This window comes from Emydura macquarii, unplaced genomic scaffold (assembly GCF_026122565.2).
Source record: "Emydura macquarii macquarii isolate MOO-44397 ecotype Brisbane River unplaced genomic scaffold, CSIRO-AGI_Emac_v2 contig_1045, whole genome shotgun sequence".
In the NCBI taxonomy this organism is placed as follows: Eukaryota; Metazoa; Chordata; order Testudines; family Chelidae; genus Emydura; species Emydura macquarii.
In genome coordinates, this window is record NW_027131182.1 from 9,490,901 (window position 1) to 9,511,192 (window position 20,292).

The window sequence follows — 20,292 nt, forward strand, 5'->3', positions numbered from 1 at the left end:
AGCTACAAAGGGGGCAGCGGAGAAACAGGTTCTGATGAGACAGATTCCAGAGAACCAGCGGCAACTGTGGGGGGCGCAGAGATACCTGCAGAATGATATGAGGTGGTTAGTTGAAGAACAGCACTATGTGCTCAAGATCCTCCAGGAGCCGAGCAGGGGCCAGAGAGGCTGGGGCAAGAAGAGAGGCCCCAGGTTAAGGAGGCCAGAAGCCTGAGGAGGGCAAGGTTATGCCTGTGGGTGGAGGGGACGCTTTAGGCACTGGCCAGGCAGTGAACTGAAAGACTGCCTGGGTCACTGGGGGAGTGACAGAGGGTTTGAAGGACAGTACCCCAGAAGAGGGGAAACATGGAGTGACCCGGCCAGAGGGTTGTCGCTATGGTTCTGGGAGTGACAGAGGGGCTGCAGACCAGAGAGAGACACGCAGTGACAGCATGCAATGGCAGGAGGGGACATCGACCTCATGTGCTAATCCCCGGAGCAGCCAGGAGGATGGGCCCGGCTAGCAGTGAGTGGCACCCCGTGACACTGGTGCAGACTCCTGCACGAACACTTAAAATGGTTTAAATGTGACTTGTCTCAATTTAGCTTAAGTCAGTGAGGATTTAAGAGCATTAAACACAGAGGTTAGGAATGGCTGAGAAACCAATGATAATAAAACTTGTGCTACTTTGTGTGTGGATGAGGCCTTAGTGAGAGTTGATCAGAACAAGCGACACCCTTCCTTGATATGGATTTCCCCTAGTAAAGCTGAGTGGCTTGGCTGACAGAGCTCCAAGGATTTGGGAGGAGACAGACACTTACATGGAATAACACATTTATCCTGTTTTCAAACGTCACCCTAGCTGAAGGAGGCTGGATGTACTGTATCTAGTGGAGGCCAGCCACACCAGACCGTTAGGCCTTATCTATCACTTTAGCTCCAAGGGAGGATCCCTCGTGTCCTGGGGTGGAGCTGACAGCAGTCATCTTTCTTAGTAGTGCACAGTTAAACTGTGAAATGGCATCTTTCCATGCCTCCCCCTTCTTCTAATGACTAATAAGATCAGGCTTAGTTTGTGTTAAGCCTTCTATCCATGACTGACCGTTAGATTCAGGAACAGTTTAAAGGATCCAGACTGTAAACAATCGAAACTGTGAGACTATAGGAGGAAGTTATAGCTACACAAAGAAGCCACTAGATGGAGTCATGATCTCAATCTCACACACTTACAATAAACGTTCCATCCATTGCATCTAACTTGGAAAGCGTAAGGACTTTATGTCAGGGGCAGGCCCCCACATGGGGGGGGAAAAGAGTACACTTTACTGGGGCCCGGAGGCCCAGCCCAGGCTGCAACCCCCATGGGTGTGTGTGTGGGTCCGTGTTACAAGTTTGTACTGGGCCCAAAAAAAATTATGCTTGGGCCCTGGTCAGGGGTCTTATCTTTGTGTATTAAACAGGACCGAGGAGAAAAAAAAAACCACACACACACACATGGATCAGGGCCTGCAGCAGAATCGATCTCCTGCCAACCCAACAAGTACACCTGCAGCAGTCACCTGACTGACTCCATCACCTGATCGGTCAGGAAGGGCAGCTGGCTGGCTCCCGCAGCAGCAGCTCTCTGGCTGCTCATGCATTCATGCCCACAGGTGTGATCCTCCTGACAACCGCAACTCCTTGCCTTGCTCCTAGACCCATTCCTGCCTTGTTTCCCACCATTCTCCTGCTCAGTCCCTACTACCTCACTTGCTCCTAATTCCAGCTTCCTCACCCTGACCCTGGCTCCCAGTCCCACCTCTGACCCTTGGCATGGCTATTAGTTCCTGGTTCTGACTCTTACTCCTAGTGTGGCTAATGGTTTCAGATTCTGACCCTGAGCCTTGGTTTAAATGCACTTCCCCAGCTCTTGCCATGCCTACCAGGCCTGACTCGTGCTCTGCCCACTAGACCTGACCACCCATGGCCCAGTCTCCACCACACACATACACACACTTCCAATACAACAAACAGAACAGTCTCCTAAATCATGAAAGGGTATCAGTACCAGTGTGAGGTGACATTTCATCCAGCAGTTTCACCATGCCTTCTCCCTGTGTTACAGTCCACTTTTTAATTGGTGACCCTCCTCCGATTCTGCTATATTGTTCTTGGATTTTCGGTGTGCGACGTTTGGCGATAAAAGGTGCCAGCTTACTGAAATGTTCAAAAGCAGGATGAGTTAGTAACATATCCCCCATGACCTCCCATCCACCATCTTAAAAAAAAAAAAAATCCAGCCTACCACCAAACCCCAAAACACGGCAAGATAATAATGGCGAGTCTCATTCTACGCATTACTTGTTTGGTATTGTTTTATAACACCATTTAATCTAATTCACTTGAATAAATTTGCCAGCTGGCAGTGAACAAAGTGTTGTGATCACAGGTCAGAGATCTCATCCTGTACGCCTAGTTTCTGGAGGACTGCAGTCTCATTTCCCATTACAGGTACACAGGAGACAGAACAGAATTGGTGGCCTAAAGCAGTGCAGGAAATCAGAAGGATTTTCTGATATCCAAGTATACAGGCTACATCACTACTAACATACTAACACTCCACAGGAATCCAAATAGCAAAGTGTTTCTTACTTTTGCACCGGAAGTGTCATCAGGTCCTTGTCTAGGAAAAGCCTAAGTAGGAAATCGTGGACATCTTCCAGTGTTTCTGGGCCTCCCATGTTTAACATCAAGATTCCTGTTTTAGTTTTCCTATTAGAAGAAAAAAAAATAGTTTGAAATCTTTTTTTATTTCACCCCGTAATCACCTGCCACCTTTTATAACAGTAGGCTAATCAGCATGACCCCCTGCTCTTGTTGTACTGTGCAAAACAAGGCTTAGGTTCAAAAACGAATCATTGAGGGGTAAATTCTGATATCCTTACGCATATTTAGCAGTACTTTTCTCCATTGTATGATCAATGGGGCTACTCAAAGTGTAATTTTCCACTCAACAAGAGTAAGGTTATAAGAATCTGGCCCTGAGACACTTGATAAAACACTATGCTCTATCTAGATATGTAAGCTCTATCTAGATATGTAAATATATGCTCTACAAGCATCAGTGGACAGCAAACACACCTACATGTAGCCTTTTTAAGTCAAGTATTTTGTATCCCACAGCTGAAATAACTTTCCAGTATCTATCATTGAATAATTAAATGAATACAGTGGTTTCCATAACTTTGCCCAATGCCAGCTGCACATTTTAGGCTCCTCAGAAAATGTATTACGCGGTAGAGAACAATCTTGTCCTGGCAGGGCTTGGAGCTAGACAAGATGCCCTACCCCTGTATGTCTTCTCCATCTCTAGCTACTTTCTGAAATCTCTATATAAAGAGCCAGTCCACGCATGGAGGCATAAATCCAGGTTTTTTAATAGACTGCGTTCTTGACTTAGATCCAGCCCTGGCTGTCCTGTCACTCAGAGGGCACAGACAGACCAAAAACTGGGGGCAAATGGCCAGCGGAGAATTCCCCTATCAGAAGGGAACGCCCTGCAGAAGCAAGTGTTCTGTCTGTATGCTCAGCACCTGCAGCACACCATGCTCAGGCTTACAGGGATGGGAAAGGGGAGCGCTAGAGCTCCACTCTGCTATTCCTATCTTCCACTGGCATACGGTCCATTAAGGATCCTGTATCAGATGCAGGACAGAATCAAGTTATCATTGTGATAATTAACAGGTTTAGAAGGGGAAGTCTGAGCACTTGATTTTGTACAGGGTCTGAGAATCATAGGATTTGGATCCCTTATACAGTCAGGGATGAGGAGAGAGGCACTCTCAAATTTCTATTCCAGCTCTGACACAGACCCTCTTCCCCTTTCTGCTTCAGTTTCCATATCTACAAACACCTCACAGGTGTGTTTGTTTGCAAAGTAATTTGAGATCCTTGGATGAAAGGCACTAATTATTATTATTGACAAGAGTGTACTAAGTGGTGTCTCAAATTATGCAATAACTGCGTTATTAAACTGTCTCACTCCACTATACATTATATTCTTAAAATACAAAGAGTTAAGCTTCAGGTAAGGATTGCTGGTTGAGATTTTCAAAGCAGTCTCAGGGATTTAGACACTAACTTTCAAATGAAAGATATGGGCCTAAATCCCATACACTGCTTCAAAAATATTGTGTTTATCACTGTTTATTTCCTTGCTCCTTTCTCCCCTCCATCCCAAACACTGCAAAAGATATAAAAGGACATAAGGGTAAAGATTCGTTATTACTTATATTGCAGTAGTGCCTAGAAGCCCTAGTCATAAGAACCCCATTGTGCTAGGTGCTGTACAAAACACAGAACAAAAAGATGATCCCTGCCCCAAGTTTAATATCTAAATATCAGACAAGAGACAACAGATGGATAGACAGACAGACAGATGAGAGAAGCACAAGGAAACAGTGAGATGCTTGTAATGTTTTAAAATTAGAGCCCTGTAAAGCAATACTACTTTGGAGAGAGACAGAGAGCAATGATAAGCAGGACACACATCAGTTGCTGTCCGCACAGATGAGGCCTGTGAATAAGTCCTTACCTCTTCTCAGGCTGAATTTGAGGCTTTGTGCTTTTTGTTTGTGTGGCTGCTGCTGCTGTTGATTGACATCTCCATTGTATTTGGACTCTTTTCTGATTGCAGCTGCTGCTTTCCATGACTGAAAAGAAGGTTAAAATGTATTGTTAGTTTATTACCAGGCAGAGGATTTGGTTTATGACATATGCTGGATTCCCCCAATATCTCTTTAAAGGTGCTTGGTGATCTCATGATAGTTAGCATTTCAGGAGATGGCCCCATCTCCTGGAGCCAAGTGATTTAAGGAGAATCATGGGTTTAATTTAAAAAAAAAAAAAAAAAGTAAGTATCTAACACTCATGGTTGCTGAGAAAAGCTGGAAAACATGACCTGAGTATGCCTGAAAGCCACAAAAACCAGGAGGCAAAGAAAAAGCCATTTTTAAAAAAAAATCTCATTATTTTAAAGTCAATCTCATGATTTTGGAAGGGTCAGATAGTGAAAACTGCAATATTACAACTATTCTATGGACAGATTACTTCAGTCACCAAGACTGTCACGCCAGCTGCCAGAACCTTTCATGAGCACTACATTTACAAAACATTCAAATACACCCAGCCATATATAAATATTATATGGATTTACAAAAACATTTAAAAAATCAACCTCTGAATTTCATGTTTTTTTAAACATTTGCTGTGATGTAGCTTAATGTATTTGAGCCCTGGATTGTTTCTAGCTTGACCCTATGCTGCAGCAGACTGAACCAGCAATTCCATAAAATCAGTTCAGGACCAATTCAACCAGAGTTCTTTAACTTCACTTAAGACAGCCATATCTCTCGCTACTTCCACTAGCTTCTTCCCATAACTCAAGGATCTAGCCTCAGTCAGACTATGTCCCAAAACACAAAGGCAGAGATGGATAAGAGGACTACACTTGTTAATGTGGGTTATTAGTGGTTTAAGCACTTAGACACCCTAAATACCAATAATGGTTTAAAAGGTTGATTTATGGAAATGAAGTGATTTAAACACTTACAGCCTGAAGGATTTTTTTCTTCTTCTCTGAAAATCTTAAACACTGTACTATCCAATGCAAAAATGAAGGTTTCAGCTGCATTGTAAATATGTATAATTCATTGTTTCACTGGTTAAATGTGTGGTTTATATATATATATTTCTGTTTCATAAAGGGCATGCTATAGAATATACAGGATATGCAACATTGTTAGTGGAAGTTTATTTTGCATATCCTGACTTTTTTGTGACTTTAACTGTTTGTTTTAATGTTATGTTAACACAGGTTTTTTTCATTTAACTTTCAAAATACCATAAACATTTTATCCCCCAGAGCTAGGGCACAATAAAATGTTGAGGCCATTTCTGCCCTCAGATATGCACACACAATTTCTTTCATAGTGGACGGAAGTGCAGAAATGTCTCTTTAAAATGTTGCCATATTAGGTTATCTCATCACAACTGTATCAAATTATTCCATGTTTATCATTGCTTACACTGCACTGGAGAATATAACAGGGTCCCCCACTTACAAGACTACATAAAAAGATTGCATATTCTAAGTACAACCTACAGTACATTTACTTTATAGGGAAGCACCATTAAAATCTCTGGAAAGCTGATCTGGAACTGTAAAAATTATTCACAACTTTTCAGCGTCTAAAGTTATTTCTAAACATGGTCATTTTAGTTTTTCAATGAGTTATAATTTACATCACGATGTTTTTAAGAGAAGAAAAAAGTATAATTAAAGGGTTATTGAACCAAGCTCCAGAGAGGGCGGGAAACCCCATATTTTGAATATGTTAGCTGCAAATTCTGTTTTTATAGCTAAAAATGAATGCCCAGGCTTCACATTACTCTTCAATGAGATAAAAACTTTGTAAATCAAACCGAATACAACTATTGTTATATTTGTCAGCTACCACTCACATGACCAAATAATCCAGCTAGATCTTTCTCTCTAAAGAATTGTTTATTTGCTGTATTTCTGATTCACAATATTCTAAATAGCTTTTAGATCTAAATATATATATTACCACTGCCCCACTTATGTGCATCCAATAAAATAACTTGAGTATGCTGACATACAGCTTTATCTTAAATCATATTCCTAATCAATTATTGCATTCTTCCTTAAAAAAACTATTGGAATGTCTGAGCATATTATGTAAAGTTACATCAACATTTAAGGAAATATCTATAGATGTACAATAGGATCTCTGAATTACGAACACCAGAGTTACAAACTGACCACTCAACCGCACACCTCATTTGGAACTGGAAGTATGAAATCTGGTGGCAGCTGAGACAAAAAAAAAAAAAAAAGCAAATACAGTACAGTGCTGTGTTAAACGTAAGCTACTAGAAAAATAAAGTTTAAAAAAAAAGATTTGACAAGGTAAGGAAACTGTTTCTGTGCTTGTTTCCTTTAAATTAAGATGGATAAAAGCAGCATTTTTCTTCTGCATATTAAAGTTTCAAAGCTGTATTAAGTCAACATTCAGTTACAAACTTCTGAAAGAACAACCATAACATTTTGTTCAGAGTTATGAACATTTCAGAGTTATGAACAACTTCCATTCCCGAGGTGTTCGTAACTCTGAGGTTCTACTGTACTTTTAAAACAAAAATAAAGAGTGCCCTGCTAAGTTGTGCATGCTATTTTTCACAGAGCCCTAGTGATAAATACGGGGGGGGAGGGAGGAAAGAGGAGGAGAGCGAGACAGAGACCATGCTATCTGAATAAAACATGTCCAACAATATGCAAATAACCAGGTTCAGATGAAAGACAGACATAGGGAAGCAAAGGAATTTTGACTAAAGACCTTTCAACGGTCCCATATTTTGGCTAGGCATTTGCAGTGAGTGGGAACACGAGATCGGTTACTCACTTTTACAATAGGCTTTGCTGAGCAAACAGGGAGATTACAATTATATTGAGTTACATTCTCAGCAAAGAATTATCTTCCTTTTTCGGTTGTGTGTCTCAAGTTACTTTAATGCAGGTATTTTTATTTAATCATTTGTCTTTATAAGTAGCATCACTTGAATCACCATCCTACCATACTCCCCACTCACTTACACAGACATTGGAAAAAAGATAATTACAAAGATGTGTAGTGTTCTGTTTCAAAAACAAAGGGCCTAGTCCTCATTAATTACTAACATTTTCTATATTAAGCCCTTTTCAGTCAAAGCTGAGAGAAGGGGTGGGGGATTCAAATTCCAGCTGTGTAACAAAGAGGCAGATTTATGGTTAAACACTAAAAAACGATGACCCAAATTAACTTTAGTTTTTAGTCGAACACAAACTATTGGGCTCATTATAAGAGTAACTGGAAGAAAGTCTATGGCCTGCTTTATACAAGAGATCAGACTAGATTATCTAATGGACCCTTCTAGATTTAAAAATCTATGAAGCTCTACATGACCAGCTCAGCCTTTCTGTGTTCATCTCACCATCTCCACAGCTGACCTGCTGCACTCCGTGTCTCATCTTCTTTGTCCGAGTTAGATTCTAAAATATTTGGGAGACCAACTCTATGTAAGTAATCTGCACATATCTCCGTCTGCATGGCACATTTCCTGACAATCTGAGAGACCACCTCTCTCCTTTCTCATAACCAAATACTACTAGGAAAGCTGGGTGGGGTGTCATTCATCCCCAGATTTATATGGCAGGTGGTTGGTAAAAATGTTTTCAACAAAGGTCCCTCCCCACCGGTCTGCCAGAGCCAAGTTTGTTGACCATAAGTGCATGGTTCAAGTCTCATCTCCTTTCACCAGCTTTAGTCTGTTCGGAGAGGCATGTTTCCTTTTAATTGATTTTTAACATAATAAATATAACAAATGACCTTTTAAATTTAATTCTGTAGATGTCCAAAGTGGCTACATTTTATAAGTCAAAATAATTGAATAAATAATAAATAATAATAATAATAGATATTGTATAGCAACAAATACTGGCAGACAGCAGTTTAAGGACTATCATACTGCATAGTTTGATATTGCTGTCCTCTAAATCTACTGACACTGGATTTTTCTGGGGTAAGGAGAGTGGCTGGGAAAGTTAAGTGAGGAGGGTCGTGTTTTTGTGAGTTAGAAAGGTCTCATCAGTCACATTGGGTCTATGTGAATTTTTTGAATGCTTTTTAAAATACACTCTCCATGCATATAGAGCTTGAGACATTGTATTTTATAAAATCATTTTCTATACTTTTTAAATTTTACTGTTTGAGTTTCTAGCTTTTTAAAACCCAAAACTTATTTTTGATGCAAACAGCAGACATACCCACACCCAACTTGTAAGGCAGCTAAACATGGAGAAAGCATCTCAACCACCATGGCTTGCAATAGGAACAGAGAGGGTTGTCAGTGCACCAGAGGGTTCTCCTTTGTTACAGAATGAATAAAGACAGGATATTAAAGGGGCAAGGTGGGTGTAGTAATATCTCTTACTGAACCAACTTATGTTGGTGAGAGAGGAGCTTTTCAGCTTACACAGCTCTTCTTCAGGTCATCGACAGAAACTGGTCCCAAAAAGGTATTACCTCACCCACCCTGTCTCTCTAATATCCTGATTCCAACATGGCTCCAACACCACTGCATAAAGGCAAGATATGCAGCCAAATGCTCCCTGATAAATAACCTGTGTCTGCAAAGCCTAGTTATAATAGACATAATTCCCGGTCTCCCATGATCCCCTGAACTGGGCAAAACCTGCTGGTTTGCTTTTACACTGGGTCAACAAAGCTGTACAGAAGTTCGGATCTCCCTGCGAACGGTTAGTACGGACACAGGGCCAGACTCTGGACTCCATTTAATGGTGCAAGCCCCAGGCGTTGAGGTCTGCTGACTGCAGCGGAGAGCAGAATTTAGCTCCCTCCCGAGAGTTTGGCTCCTGAAGACACTTCCTGCACCGAGGCATGGAGCACGCCGCCCTGGGGCTCCTTTTGCCCGCCTGCACCACCTTGTAGGGAGCACCGCGGCTCCTGGGCCCGGCAGCCCGCTTTCCGAGGATGTCCAGTAATGCCCACAGTGTGCTCTGCACTGCGTAAAGAGACAGGAGAGGCCGACAAACAGCAGCAGAAATGGGAGAGTCAAAGGAAAGCAGAAGCTTGCAGGTCGTGTACCCAGCTGGGGGCACCGCTAATGGGGTTAGCACCAAGGCCTCTGGGAGCTGCTGGACACCGGCCCGGAGGAGCAGGCACTTGCTGAACCAGGGCACGACGCCCCGCCCCGCCCCCCAGCTGCCGCCAAGGAAGCTCCCACTGCCCCTGCGCTCCAGGCTGCTGCCAGCAGCACCCAGCGTCCCCTAGTGCCCTCCAGGGGCTCTCCGCGCCGCCCCCCGCTACCTCGCTGCACCAGGGCACAGCCGTCCCGCCGGGGCCGGGGCCGGAGCCCCCCCGCCGGCGTTCGCTGCGCCCGGCCCCAGCGCTCCTGCCGGGGGCTGCGACTCCTTTGCCTTGACAGGGCGCGTTGCGTAACACAGCCAGTCCCGTGAGAGCAGCACCCCGGGGCGGGGATCCCCTGCTGCCCTCCCGCCTTGCATTGTTCGCAGCCGAAGCCAGGAGACGTGTTCCAGGCGCACCGGGGCCGCCCCGGGCGGGCACGTGGTGGGGGCGGGCGGCGAGAGAAAGGTTCGTTCTGTCTCCCCGGCTCCGCTCTCCGCTGCCGGCGGAAGAGTTCAGCCCCGCGACGCTCGGCCAGGCAGAGGGTTTCCCACCCCGACTGCCGGCACAGCGCAGCGGGCAGCGTGAGACCGGCCCGGCCCGGCCGCGCTCGCCCCGGGTTTATGTAACGCAGGCGGGGTGGCGGGGACTCTGCCGCCCGGCTGCACGAGACCCTGCCCGGGACGCGGGGCTCCCCCCAGCACAGCAGCGGCGGGCTCACTTTCCAGCAGCGGCCGCTTCCCCTCCGCACCCCCGGGAATGGAGTTGGGGGGTCGGCTGGGGGAGGGGGGGCGAGAAAACACCCCGGCTGGTCCGACCCCTCCCGGGGGCGCCGCCCGCAGGCCGGCACCTGCCTTCCCCCGCGCGCTTCGGCCCAGGGCATCCCGGCAAATGCCGCCGCTGGAAACTTACATCGACCCCACGCTCGGTTTGCAGCTCTGCAGGCCGCCGCCATGTTTGTGTGAACTAAATACATTCCCTTAGTGCGGCAGCTGCCCGGGAGAAGGGTTCCCCGGCCCCGGCCTCCACTCCGCGCACTGGCTGCAGCGGGCTCGCCTGAGCCGCCCGCCTCTCTCCGCCGCCTCCGAGCTGCGCCTCCTCCCCCTGCGGGCCGAGGTGCTGCTGTTTTTCCAGCCCGTTTCCTTGCATTAGGAAGGCACGCGTTTGCTTGGACTGGAAGGGGTGGGGACAGGGAGAGAGGCAGGTCCCAGAAGCTGGAGATCCTCCCCCTGCCTTTGCTTGTCAAAGATCCCACTCCCGGCAGCTGCAGATTTAAGAGCTGGGGCAAACAAACAGGCAGAACTCAAGACGTGACAATGACTGTAAGTAAGTAACTGCATCCCACGAGGTGGGTGCCTGCCCACGAAAGCTTATGCCCAAATAAATGTGTTAGTCTTTAAGGTGCTACAGGACTCTCTCTGTTTTGCTAAAAACAGACTAACACGGCCACCCTTCTCTGAACTCAGTCACTGTCAGGCTGATTTGAAAACAGGTTCCCCTTTCTTCCCAAGGGTTGGAGAGGAGTGAGTCCCACATGAATTTAAACCAAGGAGATACCAAGTATTCTAAAAAGTGCAGCCAACGTTTTCTATTGTGGCTGTCCAAAGTTAACTGTGTATTTAGGCACCTAAATAAGGTGGTCTGACTTTCAGAGCCTAAACAGCTCAGGTAAGGGTGCTCATTTTCTCTGCAAGCCATTCTGCTTATTTAGGCCCCAATCTTGCAAACACTTAAAATGAAGCCCATAAATAAGTGCTGACAGGACTGGGGCCTTACATTCCAAACTTTGGGCACTCAAATTTGAAAAATTGAACCTCTTATTTTTAAAGCTACTGACAAAAGAATAATTGTTTATATTAAGTTATCTTCTATGGTTTTAAAAGAGAAGATTGGTGCAGCACATGGAAGAAAATGGTCTCTCTATTTATTGAATTGTGACATTCATGCAGCTGAACTGAAAAAGTTGGAGGGGCGTTATCCAAACCAATTTGGCCCCAAACCTAGCATTTATGAAACCAGACTGCTAGAAACATTTCCATATTTTAAAATGGAAATGGAAAGATTTTAACTGATGATCATCCTCCTGTATTGTTTGGAACCCAAACATTGCAGCATTTCTCTAGAGTGGGGTTTCTCAGTCTGTGCATGGTGACCTGCAGGAGGTTTGCAGGACAAGTTTTAGGGGGTCCCAAGTGTGGGACTGGCAGTAGGGTGTGGCAATCAGGGCAATTGCCCGGAGCCCCACGCCACAAGGGGCTCTGCAAAGCTCAGTTACATGCTTCCATGCAATGGGGCTGAGGCTGAAGCAGAAGCCTGACCACAGGGCCAAGGCCAAAGGGCCAGGTCCCATGCCTGAGCCTTGCTGGCCTGGGGTTGGGGTCAGGGCCCGAAGCCCCACCACCCGGGGCTGGAACTGGGGGCTCAAGCCCCAAAGTCCCATCACCCCAGGGGCCCAAGCACTACCACCAGGGCTGCAGTCCGGGGACGAAGTCCAAAGCCCCAGTGCCGGAGACTGGAACTGGGCACCCAAGCCCTGAAGGCCCAGGGTGGGGCCAAAGCCTTGCCGCCTATTTCTTTTACAGCCTTTGATGAAAAGGGGAACATAATGAGCCATTTAAGTCAGTGGAGTTACAAGGAGATTGATTTGGCCCAATATTAATGACACTTGAAAGAGGGTGTGAATAGCATTGTACTAATTCATACCTAGGGCTTCATTCTGCTAAGCCAGAAAAAAAAGGTTTGCTTACGTGTAATAGGAGGTTGTTTGAAATATGTGGTTCCTATCTGTACTCCACTGGGGGTTTACACATGCACACCATGTGCCCAGAGTCAGAGAATTTAAAAGTAGTGTCCATTAGTCCGCACATGCACCCTGGCTTGCCTCATGCTTTTGTTCAAGGTGATAAAGGACGGGACAGACCAACCGTGTCTTCAGTTCCTTCTCCACCGCGAATCAGACAGATCTGTAGCAGAGGGGAAGACTGGCAGGAAGTGGAATACAGAAAGGGACCACACATCTCAAAGAACCTCCAGTTACAGATAAGTAACCTCATAGAATCATAGAGTTGGAAGGGACCTCAGGAGGTCATCTAGTCCAACCCCCTGCTTAGAGCAGGACTAACCTCAGCTAAATAATCTCAGCAAGGGTTTTGTCAAGCCATAACCGCAGCTTAAAAACCTCTAAAGATGGAGATTCCACCACCTCCCTAGGTAACCCATTCCAGTGCTTCACCACCCTCCTAGTGAAAAACTTTTTCCTAATGTCCAACCTAGACCTCCCCCACTGCAACTTGAGACTGTTGCTCCTAGTTCTGTCATCTGCCACCATTGAAAACAGCCTAGCTCCATCCTCCCTGGAACCCCCTTTCAGGTAGTTAAAGGCTGCTATCAAATCCCCCCTCATTCTTCTCTTCTGTAGACTGAACAAGCCTAGTTCCTTCAGCCTCTCCTCATAAATCATCATCTTCTTCAAGTGATGGTTCCTATTGTATTCCACTGAGGGTGATTAACAAGCAGTACGTAAGTTGGAGGAGAGTGCAAGGATGAAGATGGAATGGTCCTGTGAAGAACTGCTGTGCTAAAGGAGGTGTCCACTGCCAAGTTCTGTACTAAGGTGCAGCGCGTTGCAGAGGTGTGTACAGAACTCCACTTGGCCACTCTGTATATGTCCAGGAGCGGTCAAAGCCTGGGCTCTTGTGGAGTGGGCCCGCACCACAATGGGGAGAAGCAGGCCTGATGGTTGATAGCAAAGTTTAATGCAACCTGAAATCCATTTAGAGATTTTCTGCCTAGAGATGGCCTGAGTCAAAGATGAGTCTTTCTGCTACTGCAACGAACAGTCTGGGGGACCTCCTGATGGGAAGTTGAAGGCTAAAGCTTGTCGGGCGCCCAGGGAGTGGAATCAATGGTCCCCTGCAGATGTGTATAGTTTTGGGAAGAAAACAGGTAATTGATCAGATTGATTGATGGGAGATTACCTTTGGTAAGAATTTGGGATGCAGGCGCATGGAAACTATCTTTGTGGAAAACTGTGAAAGGCAGGTGCACCATCACAGCTCTGAGTTCACAGATCCTTCTCTCAGAAGTGATAGCAACAAGGAAGGCAACTTTCATGGAAGGAGGGACATAGAGTATGATGCTAGCTGGATTGGGGGACCATTTATGATATTATTTAACACCAATATGTCAAAATTACACTAATTCATATGAGATAGGCCATGTCCGGTACCATTAGAAAGGTTATAATTTTCTAAGTATGATAATATTTGTGTGTATATGTCATATTTGTAATGTAGGTTATAAATGTGCAAGGCATATCTGTATTTCAGCTTGTGCTGTGTTTCTGGGTGACACCCCAGACAGGATGGCAGCAGCAATAAGCTGTTTAATGGCCCATTAAGGAAACTCACAGTTACAATGGGCCCAGGGAGAGAAGTCAGGGCTACACCTGATGAGTCACCAGGACATGTAAGAACATGCCCTATGGACAGGGGACTCTCTGACGCAGAGGCTTTTCCATGCCATGTTGTGCTGAGGGCTTGTGTTTGAAACAAGCCATATGACAATCCACTGTAAAAGGCAGCTACACCACATCCAGAGAGAGCAGGGTGGTTCTAGACTCCTTGAGGTATGTAGGGAATCATCTGTCTTTTGATTAAAAAGATGGGATTCAGTGAAGGGGAGGTCTTGGGTAGTGTTTTGCACCTCCTGAGGAAAACTGGAAGAGTGAAGCCAAGAATCCCTACATGTAGCTATGGCCATACTCTTAGTTTTGGAAGAGGTATCTGCTGCGTATACCACTGATTGGAGTGCTTTTCCGGCTACTAGTTTCCCTTCCTCAATGAGCATTTGAAAACAAGTCCGGTCCTGTTGTGGGAGTCTATCAGCCAATTCCTCAAATAAGCTGTAATTCAGGAAATCATATTTGGCTAGTAATACCTGGTAGTTCAAAATCCTGAATTGGAAACTGACAGAGGAAAAGACCTTATTCCTCAAAAGGTTAAAATGCTTGCTCTACTTGTCAGATGGTGTTTAATGAGGGTGCTATTGTCTGGCTTGTTCAGTTGCTGCTTGGACAGCCACGGAGTGTCAGGGGATGGGAGTGTCAGAAGAGAAACTCAGACCCCTTAGCCAGAATGTGGTAGCATCTTTCTGTCCCTTTGGGGGTAGGCATGCATGTGGCTGGGGTGTGCCATACTGTCATGGCCGGCTCAAGAATGGCACCATTAATAGGCAGCGCAACTCTACTTGGTGCTGAGGAGTGGAGGATATCCAGGAGTTTACGCTAGGTATCTTGGATTTCCTCTAGGGGAATGTGGAGTTCCCCCACAACTCTCCACAGTAGCCCTTGGAACTACCTAAAGTCATCCAGAGGTGAAGGGGATCCTGTAGTTACTGCTTCATCCAGGGAAGAGGAGGAAAATCTGCAGGTCTGGTGGCACCGTTGGAGCTGAGATAAGGGGCTTCTTCTCCATCAATGGATCCGAGCACCTGCTAGAAGGAGCCCTCAATTAGGAGGTAGGTGAAGGTTCCCTCATGGCTGGTTCTGAGAGTGGACATTGGAACCAGGGTCCCTAGTACAGACAATAGTTTGGATCCGGGGATGTTGAGGCGGTCCCCATGGCATGAGGTAACAGTGGCTCCGTGGTGGTTGAAGCAGAGAATGTTGACAGACAGGGACTGCCTCCATGAGGGCACATATGGGTGGTATGACATCAATGGTCTTATCGGAAGCTAAGAAAACGGACTTCGGTTCTATTGGCAGTACTGTTGGGGCCAATGGAAGGGTGTAGACCATAGGAGTGGGAGGCGAGAGGTCCCACAGTGGTGGCAAATCATGGAGGGGGCGGGGAGAAATAACCTCCCTAGAGGTAGAAGGTGCACCCGACAGATGGGATGATCCTGGTTCTGTTAAGGCGAAACATCCTGGGGCTCAAATATAGTTCCCGATCTCCCTGGTGTAAGAGGTGGACTTCCCCGGAGTGGGTGGATCCATTGTCTTATGGGGTGCTGATGTTGACAATACTGGTGGGCCGACGCTCAGAACCCCTGGATCCTCCTGCTTGAGGGACTTCTTGTCGTGTCTATGAGGTTTTGTATGTGCTTCATTTCCGTGGCTCAAATTTGTGGAAGGAGTGTCCACTTTCTTCGCTTTTGAGAAAGTCTTATTCCCATGCTTATGGGTATACTTCCTTACCTCCCAACTAGGCCCTGGCATGGGATCCATAGTGGTGGTACTGCTGGTGCTGGATTTGGAGTTGGTAGCAGGAGGTGCACTCCTCACAGTTTCAGGCCAATGTATGGGGGGGAGGTCCCCTGGCCTGGGTCTGAGTGAGGCCTTATGACAACTTCATGGAGAGCCTGGCCTTCTCAGGGAGGGCTGTGGAAGGACTGGCAGATACTGCCCCTGGATGCAGTGTGAGCTTCCCCCAAGCAGTAGAGGCAGCATTGATGTTTATCGCTGACCGAGAAGGAGTGTGGGCAGGAGGCCAAAGAGTTTGAAGCCCGGGGTCCTCGGCATAGTCCGGTACCCACATGTGGAATGGGGAAGAGGGTGTGGAAAGACAAACCTCCAATCTATCTACAGTAATCACTACGATAAACTACTATAACATTTAAAAAACTATTTACAACTACATATTTAAAGATGTGCCTGAGATGAGGACACTGGAAGTTCCGACCTGGACCATGTGGTGGTGAGAAGGAACTGGAGACACGGTCGGTCCACCCCACCTTTTATCATCTTGGACAGAAGCACGAGGTGAGCCAGTGTGCATGCGCAGGACAATGGACGCTACTTTTAAATTCTCCGACTCAAGGCGAATGATGCACCTGTGTAAACCCTCGGTGGAATACAATAGGGACCATCACTGGAAGAAGTAGAAGTATTCCCACTCAGTGTGGTCCTCTGTTCCCCTCTAGTGGTGACTGGGCCAAATCCAGAGATGGATGAGCCTGCTACAGGCTTGGCTAACAGAGATGAATCTCTTAGCTCAGGTTAGCACTGGCTCATGCTTTAAAATCCAGAGGATCTCGGTTTGATCTCTGCCACTGATAACCCACTCAGGGGTGCATCCATAGTACAGAGCTCCACAGGATTATTCAGGTGAGAAAGGACTACTTTTGTGATGAAGGGTGAGGATCAGATTCCTAGTTTGTTGTTAGGTACAATACAAGGCATGCATTAATGGACCGCAACGCCAGTAATGGAGTATCTTACTGCAATTATAAAATATTAGTTTTAAAGAATATTAAAATGGTCAAAACAGAGGTTCCTACATTCTGATCTGTGTTTGTAATAACCAAGACAATTGAAAATTCAGGGATCTAAGCAGTGGATTTTACTGATGACAATAATAGCTCAGAATTCTTACACTTCATCAGATCACTGAGTTCCCCTGTCTTATAATTAAGCAATCCGATATTCCATGGTGTATTTTCTGGGGCCATTAATGCACATTTCACACACAGTCTGAGGTTTAAGCCAAAGGCTAAGTTCATTCAAAGGCCCAAGGCGTGTATTAATTGACTCTGTCATGTCTTGGTGGGGGATGTATTGTATTTGGGGAAGCTGGCATAAACATGCCCATGTTCAAGGATATTAAACAAGGGTAAGTGTGGTGATTGTATCAGATCAGTAACCATATAACCCCCAAGAGAGTTCTATTGTGTCCAACAGGCCAGAAACATTAACTATTATAGCATAACTGATGTGTCTTGACTGCTCAGACATCGAAGGGTAATAAAATAACCTTAAATTCAGACAGCCAAATATACAGTGGAGACACATCAGTTGGTGTGACTCCCATCTAACTTGTCTGGCATGCACTTTTCAAATACCCAGTAAGGATATTGCTAGAAGATCAATTAAGCTTTATCTTTTTGCCATAAAGGGGATGGATCAAAGAATAGCCAGAGTTTTTTTAAATGGTTAGAGATTTGTGATTTTAAAAGTTTTGTCAGAGGAAAGGGGGGGAAGAGGCCTTCTAAGCATGAATTGACATGACTTCTCTGTGATTCTCCTGTTGCTTCAGACCAGCTCTTTATTTCACGTTTCAAAATATCTAACAAACTAATGATGCCACATATCTTTCCACTGTGTAACAACATAATTCTTTATGGAAGACCAGGAGAGAAAGATAGAAAACATATGTTTGGGATGAAGGGGGAGACTTGTGTGCTGTGGATGGGGGATCCAAGAGTGAGAAGAGGAACTAAATAGTAGATTTTAAATGGGAGGTTATTTCATTTCTTTTTAGGGCTTGTGTTGGTGAGTTATGCAGTCTAGCAACCTTAGCTCACAGTTAAGCTAATTTACTGCTTCTCAAAGTTCTCTATCCATCCTCAGAACAGCTGTAGCACAGGAATCAGGAGTGCAAGCTTCCCTGCTAGCTCATCTTAAACCTGATCTGGTAGGACCACTGATTGGGTTGAGAGAGCAGGTTAGTCTCTGCATGTTCAAACCTTGGCCCCTCTGCTGATGGTGTCAGTTTTAATAGTGATTTTTGTGATGTTGCAAGCTATTCATTAGGCACTGAACTCAGACCATCAGTTCACTTCATGTAAACCTCTAAAGGGTCAATAGGTGGTAATGACTTTCAATCCCTATCATAGTAGATATGCCCTACAGACATAACGCTTTCAATACCATTACCAATCCCCTAAATTATCCAGTTTCATGGTTTCTAGCTAGTATACACCTGTCCAAGTATTCTGTTTTCTTTCTTTAATCAATAATTATACAATAGACTCTCTCCCAGCAATACAGAGGTCATACTCCCATGTTTGAAGTTTCCCAGATTTTCCGTTAATCCCTTTTTAAACAGGAGCCTCAAAGATAGCTTCTCTGAAGTCCTGAGATATACCTCTCTGCTCTGCTTCCTAATGAACTGAACTGAAAACTATCTCCTTCTGCGCCTCCTGCTGTGTTCGCTGACTTTTCAGAATTTTGGCATTCTTACCCTCTAGTCCTGCAGCATCTATTTTTGATTTCTCTACTGGTTTTTTGACATGGTGAGATTTAGAACTGGTAGAAACTCAGAATGTCTGTTCCATGGGAATTTCTGATGATTTGACATTAGTTGTCATATCAAATTGGAAGAAAATCAACACATTTCAAAAAGTCCCACAAAATGAAATTTTCTGAGCTGTTGTGTTTGGGGTCAATATAAATGTTCTGTTTTAATACATACAAAATGTTTTTTTGACTTTTTTATTTTATATTATTTATAATTGTATCTTGTTTCATTATAGCATCAAATAAAATACATTTCAAAGTGAAAAGTTGTTTTGAAATGAAAAATTGAAATGTTCCTTTCTAATAAGTCAAAACAGCACATTTCAACTTCATCAAAATGATTCACTTCCATTTTTTTTCCCCAAAATTAAATTTCATCAACATTGACATGTTCCTGCAGAAAGTCTCAATTTTAATGAAATGGCATTTTCCAGTGGAAAAATGTGCTGCTGGAAAATGTTTGACCAGCATTAATGAAATCCTTTGTTGCAGTAAGGCCTGATCTACATCCAGATTTTATGGGATGGAACTGTGAGGGTGGTGATTTGTACCAAAATAGTTATATTGGTACAACCCTTAGCATAGGTGCAGTTATATCAATATACATTTGCTTACACTGGAATAGCTTATTTTCCTTTCTGTATGTGAATAGCTGTATATAACCACTTTCATATGGGTATAACTGTCCATACTAGGGGAGTTGTACTTTAACTATACCAGTATAGTTAAACCTAAATTTCTTTTGTGTATAGTTGAGGCCAAAGTTTTACTTCCCTCAGAAACCTGTCAGTCGAATGTTCCTCTCACTGCCCCCCCAAAAAGTCCTTCAGTTTTCCGAGTTATAACTACTTGTTTTATCACCAGGTTTACCTCACCATCCCCTCGTGGAGCCATACCCTCCTTGCTGCTTCTTGTTCTATGTATTTGTAAAATCTTTGTCTGTCTTCTCTTCTTAAGCAATCTGCCTTTATTGTAAATTAGAGATAGTAACAAATTGTCCATCAAAATGTTTTGATTTTTTTTTCCCAAATAAAAACCGGCGTTTTGACAAAACAAAACATTTTTGTAAACATTGTGTGTATTTTATATAAAAAATTATATAAAAACAAATAATTGTTTTTGTCAAAAAATGTCAGGAAAAAATTCATTTCCTGGCCACCTGTATTGTAAATATTGGATTTCTTGATCATCTTCTACCATTTAGGTTAAAATTCTAGACCTAAAATTTGCATAGACTACCTTCTTTGTGGCTTGGCCATGTTTATTTACACCCATTTCTTATTGCTCCCTGGATTTCATCCTAGATGATTATTTTTCAGTTATAGTTTAAGTATCTATCAAAGCCATATCTCAATATATACTTCATGTCGCTCTCCATGGGCCACATTCAGCATTGGTAAAAAAAAAAAAGGTGACACCACTGAAGCTGTGAGTTTACCTTTGACTAATAGTAATAGCGATTTAATCTTCAAAGTGTTATACAAAAAACCCCTCATTCTCACAACCCCCTTATTAATTAACATTAATGACATTGACTAACATTTCAAACATTA

General features: G+C 44.5%; 1 protein-coding gene and 1 long non-coding RNA gene across 5 annotated transcripts in view; one reads left to right on the top strand and one right to left on the bottom strand.

The window, feature by feature from the left end:
* FECH (ferrochelatase) overlaps nt 1–10,983 on the bottom strand; it is a 28,402-nt gene extending 17,419 nt beyond the window's left edge. Inside the window, exons 1-4 of one of the 2 annotated variants that reach the window (XM_067545446.1) lie at nt 10,636–10,983; nt 4,554–4,671; nt 2,612–2,731; nt 2,028–2,176 (exon numbers count right to left, since the gene is read on the bottom strand). In XM_067545446.1, coding sequence (XP_067401547.1) covers nt 2,028–2,176; nt 2,612–2,731; nt 4,554–4,671; nt 10,636–10,699 — 451 coding nt within the window. In that variant the 5' untranslated portion in view covers nt 10,700–10,983. Of the gene's footprint in view, nt 1–2,027; nt 2,177–2,611; nt 2,732–4,553; nt 4,672–8,011; nt 8,084–10,635 lie in introns of those variants that run through there. The other variant, XM_067545447.1, reaches the window with a different exon arrangement.
* A 2,149-nt stretch (nt 10,984–13,132) lies between these two features.
* Nucleotides 13,133–19,774, top strand: LOC137151170 (uncharacterized). 3 transcript variants are annotated; one of them, XR_010919196.1, is made up of 4 exons: nt 13,133–13,668; nt 15,032–15,240; nt 16,370–16,483; nt 18,549–19,774. It is a non-coding gene; the product is annotated as an uncharacterized lncRNA (long non-coding RNA). The 3 variants fall into 3 exon arrangements; XR_010919197.1 differs by having other exon boundaries at nt 13,133–13,354; nt 13,516–13,668; nt 16,370–19,774; XR_010919195.1 differs by having other exon boundaries at nt 16,370–19,774.
* Nucleotides 19,775–20,292: the final 518 nt, after the last annotated feature.